The 5,000-nt window shown below is 39.8% G+C and overlaps 1 protein-coding gene across 1 annotated transcript in view; it reads left to right on the plus strand.

Annotated features, from left to right (window-relative positions):
* LOC138029131 (carbonic anhydrase 2-like) overlaps positions 1–2,168 on the plus strand; it is a 9,116-nt gene extending 6,948 nt beyond the window's left edge. The window contains exon 8 of the mRNA XM_068876829.1: positions 1,659–2,168. Coding sequence (XP_068732930.1) covers positions 1,659–1,778 — 120 coding nt within the window. The 3' untranslated portion in view covers positions 1,779–2,168. The remainder of the gene's footprint in view (positions 1–1,658) is intronic.
* The last annotated feature ends 2,832 nt before the right edge of the window (positions 2,169–5,000 follow it).

A 5,000-nucleotide genomic window follows, 5' to 3' on the forward strand; every position in this document is an offset into this window, starting at 1 on the left:
TTCCTTCGGTGATTCCGTTCGGCGGCTTCGTCTCGGTACCCAACCTTGGGAAAAAATTTATAGAGGGAAAAGAGGAGGAACCAAAACCCGCCTAAATCGCTCTTAATCGACCGTGCCAGAGACAAAAACACACAAGAAAGAACCAAATCGTAAATTTTTTTGGAATTTTGAGAAAAAACCGTTTTTCCCATGCAAATCCTTATATTTGTACTATTGTATGATATAGTAACCATAATGCAGTATTCAGGAATTTAATTTACACACACGAACGTTTTGAGGGAGCCTTGAAACTTGCTTGTAATGCGAATGTTTAAATCTGGCAGAAAATGGCGAGTAACATTGAATCTGAACAGGCAGAAGCAGCCAATGCGGAAACATTAAGGGAAAAACGCTTTACAAACGTAGAGATAAATTAGACCTGACTGATATTATTTATAATGGTGGCGACGATGATAGCGGGAGAAGAAGTTATTTTGGTAAAACTACGGTCATAATTCATCGCCAACAACGAAAAGGTAGCTATTTGCAAGAAAGTGGCGGAGCTGACTTTAAAAATCGTTTGCGCCACTGTGACATAGAAAGTTGATTGTCACTAATAAAACGACCGCGTTTGTCATCAACAACTTAGTAGTTTTCCTGGAAAAGCAGGAAGACTACTGGGTTGTTGACGGCTTCATTTTTCACCATTTGTTGTCGATAATTTGATTTACAAATTGTTATCGATAACAAAACTAAAAAGTGATCGACAACAATTTGCCTCGTCTGTGGAGGCCGAAGGTACTTGATGAACAAATACTATTGCTCATCACGTTCGTTTTACATCTTGGTACCTTTCTCTGCCGTCTGCACAAAAGAACAACGTGGAATGACCAAATGACCACCAGGTTTTGTTGAGAACGTGAGCATATGACGGTGAATGTTCTTTCCTTTTTTTAACTTCGACACCATGCCCAGTTATTCAGTTCCTGGATAGTCCACCCCATTTTACAATTTGAACACGAGTTGGAATAATCACAAAGTAGTTGCACTAACAACGTCCGTAACGGTTGTCGTTGTTTAATCTCTGATACAGTTAGACTACTAGTGCAGCTCTAAGTACAGAGACTCGTAAGAGGTCCATTTGACTTTCTGTCATGTCTGACTGTGAGCATTAAAAACACATGGTTCGGTAGAACAAAACAGATAAATCGTCCGTTACAAGTTACTTTGAGCCTCTTTATCAAACCGAGGCTAGATGAGCGCTCTTTCTTATGAAAATGAGTTTTCAGTCATATTCGAAGACCGATGAATCAATTTGAAGAGCAGACTGAACTAAATTGGCAAATGGCCTATTTACATGATATACACGTTGACTTAAATGGGCCAGTTGTTCTCAACATGATGGGAAATATTTTTCTTTCGTCAAGTTTTTCTCTTTTGTTGTGTTAGTCTTAAAAATCGTAATAGACTCTGATTAAAGCATTTGCACTTGGAATTATTGAAAACACAGGGGCTTGTTTTATTCTGTTGATGGATTGTCGAATATCATGGTAGGAGGAAGAGCGCTTTTAAACTCGTCATTTTTCGCGGAAGTCCTCACATTCAAGTGATTGCCCAGATTGAATAAGAAACTGAGAAGATGGAGTATAATCTCTTTTTGTTTTTTCATTGTATTTCAGATGCAAAAGTTCAGAAGAATGCGATCTCCCGCCGGTAAACATCCTCCTTTCATATGCGACAACTTCAGACCACTACAGCCATTGAATGGTCGCAATGTCTTTCAAGTCCACCGGATATAGATCATTAAAAAAGAAGCATCGACGGATTATGGAGCAGTGAAGGGGTGGAAGGGAAGGAAGGAGTTTGAGTTGTGCCACCCGTTCTTGAAGCTCCGACCAAGTGGAACTTCTACTAACGCTCCATTAATTTGTAATGCTTTAACTCACATTTGTCAAGAAATAAATTGTCATTTCACGACATTAGGTCCAATTTGGAACGGCACATAACACTCCCCCCCCCCCCCCCATCCCTCCTTCCCTACCCCACCACGTCTACTCTCCTTGAATGAGTCCAATTTGATCAGCTGAAGTACAACACACAGATGCCAATAGCCACTTGCACTATGTAAGGCATTATCATATTCACTCAAGTATGTAATATAACTATTGGATAAACAAATAAATGCTGGGAATCTGAACAGCTTTCTGTTTCTTACTGCATAGCGTTTACAGAGATTATACCGCTTTGCTTCCAGGGGTCTTTTTTGACGAACGCAGTGCGCAAGCTCGAGCCAATTTTCGCGCTCTTTATAAGAAAAACGTTGGCACCTTGGGACGATATAACAGGAGGACAGTGTATGCGGACCTTGCTTGATGAAACTTTTTCTAAAATTTAAATCACTCAAAACTTTTCTTGTTTACAAACTCCTGTTACATTAACAACAAGAGGCCACTGTAGCCTACACTCGAGAAGGTCTTCGTAATTACTTTGAGGTATAGTTCCCTACGGACCCGTGCCGTCCTCTCAACTCTTGCACTACGAAAACCACCGATCTGTGGAATAAGTGGGAATTAACGTGTCTCTGCCCCGCCCACTTTCCCTTGTAAATAGCTCAGATTCTTAAGAGGTATTGGCAGAACTGAGCGCATATGGAAGGCTGTATAATCGTGAAAATGCTCTCGGAGAAGACTAGAGAATGAAAGTTATACAAGACATATATCGGAAAAGGGAGAAACTTCACCCCAGATTTCTTCGTGGGAAGTTTTTCTGCGATTGCCGAAGAAAACAGAGATAAATTTTGAAAACCTGTTTTTCCATTGTTGCGGTTGTTAAACCCGTAAAAGTAAAGGAATTTCGTCAAAATGTTTAACGAAAGTGGGCAGGGCAGTGACCCGGTAATTCGGGCCCATTCCACAGATCGGTGGTTTTCGTAGTATCTTAAGGTCGTGTCGACTGAAGCCTGGTTCACACTTGCGACATAACGAGATATCGGCAATGTCAAGGACTGAGTAGCAAAAATATGTCTAATAGCCTGGAGCATTAGCATAAAAACTGAATATCAATGTACGTGAATCGATGGCTATAAAGCGTCCATGCACAAAAGGTACGCGAAAACACGAAAAAAAAAAAAATTGGACGGAGAGCTTTGACTCGTTGCTTTAACTGGCACGAGGAAAAAGAAAGATCTCCGGAACTAATCATTACAATTCAGTAATTTAATTAATTCGCAGTTGACAGCAATTATCAGGCACTATATTTTGTTTCTGGGCATTATTTTCCAACCTGATTTTATCGTGTTGAAACATATCTAGTGTCCACGATCCAAAAAATTAGATTAACAAGGGCCCCCCATGCAAACACTCCTACCATCATCGGGCCAATAACATCCAACATTGTTCGATGCGTTTGAACATCGTGTTGGGTGCTGTTAGGGGGTGTTGGCAGTTGTTACATGCTGTTCTTTCAACTGCCATCAACACTCTCCCCGATGTTCGAACGCACCAGACATGCTAGGCCCAACAATGTTGAATGTTGATGAGAGTTGGATGGTAAATTTTCAGCCTGGTAAATGAATGGAAGATGCGATCTGCGGAACACTGTCACACTTAAACTCGGAAGAAAGAATTCCGAATTCTCTCAACAGGAGTCGAACCTACGACATTCAGATAACCAGTTCAGATGCTCTACCTCTTAGCTACAGGAGACTCTTAGGAGCTTACGCCATTAATTAAACTAGGTCCAAGTGACAAACGTCCTGCATACTGCTGATATGAAATATCTTCAGGTAAAATGATTTCCGGATGACAGTGAGATGATAAATTTGTAGCGTGGTAAATGCTGGATGTTGTTTGCCAACATTGTTCGAAGCATTTGTCTAGGCCTCAAAGAAGAAAACATGCGCACAAGAAGAAGTAACGCAGTGTTGTTAGATAATGTGGACAGCGTGAGCCATCATTGGAATTTGATCAAATGAAATTAACCAATCAAAAAGCACAGATTTCCCCAAAGAGAGACAAAATTGTTAATGTGTTCTTTTTGATTGGTTAATTTCATTTGATCAAATTCCAATGATGCCGGGCTCACTTCTGTCCACATCATCCACCGATAAACCAAACCAAAGCCCTTTTTTGATAGCCACTTGGTACAGACCTCCTTGCTCCTCTATGGATTTATTTTTATGTTATGAATCATTTCTCGAGAAATTGGATTCTCTCGGCCTCGAGTATTATTTGTTGGGTGATTTTAACTGTAACCTGGCCTCTGCACAATATGATAACTCGACGTTTATGTGAAATTTCTGATTTATTTGGGCTTCAACAACTTATAACTGAACCTACTCGTCAACATTAATTGATTTAATTTATACAAATTATGTCGGCAGGGTTGCCTGTTCCGGAGTCTCTCATATTGGCATCAGCGATCATAGCCTTATTTACTTTTATAGGAAATCATCTCAGTCTCGCGTCTTCTTCAACAGGGCATTCAACCTTTTCTTATAGAAATTTCCTAAATTTTAATCGAGAGAGTTTTCGTAACGATATCGCTCAACAAGACTGGTTCTGTAATGGTTCTGAAGATCCAAATGTTTTGTGGACTGATTGGAAAACGAAATTTTTGGATATTGTTAATATTCAGATCTACACGCACTAGAACCAATAATGCACCCTGGATCAATTCACAATTTGAAGAAAGGTATGCGTGACCGTGATGCCGCCAAAAGGAAAGCAATTGCATCCAATGATTCACGCGATTGGGAAAAGTACAAAAAGTTGCGAAATAAAATAAATAATAACATCAAAAATTCTAAAGTATCTCATTATTCTACTGCAATTATTCAATCTAAGGGTAATCCTCGAAAAACGTGGCAAAGCTTTAATGAGCTTACTTCCCGTCGTGTAAATTATACAACGGTGAAAGAATTGAAATTGAATGATGCCGTTATCTCTAATCCTAGTGAGCTTTCTAACGCTTTTAATGACCACTTTTCAACAATTGGGCTCAGACTTGCTAATGAAATTCCC

Source organism: Montipora capricornis, chromosome 13 (genome assembly GCF_036669925.1).
Source record: "Montipora capricornis isolate CH-2021 chromosome 13, ASM3666992v2, whole genome shotgun sequence".
Lineage (NCBI taxonomy): Eukaryota > Metazoa > Cnidaria > Anthozoa > Scleractinia > Acroporidae > Montipora > Montipora capricornis.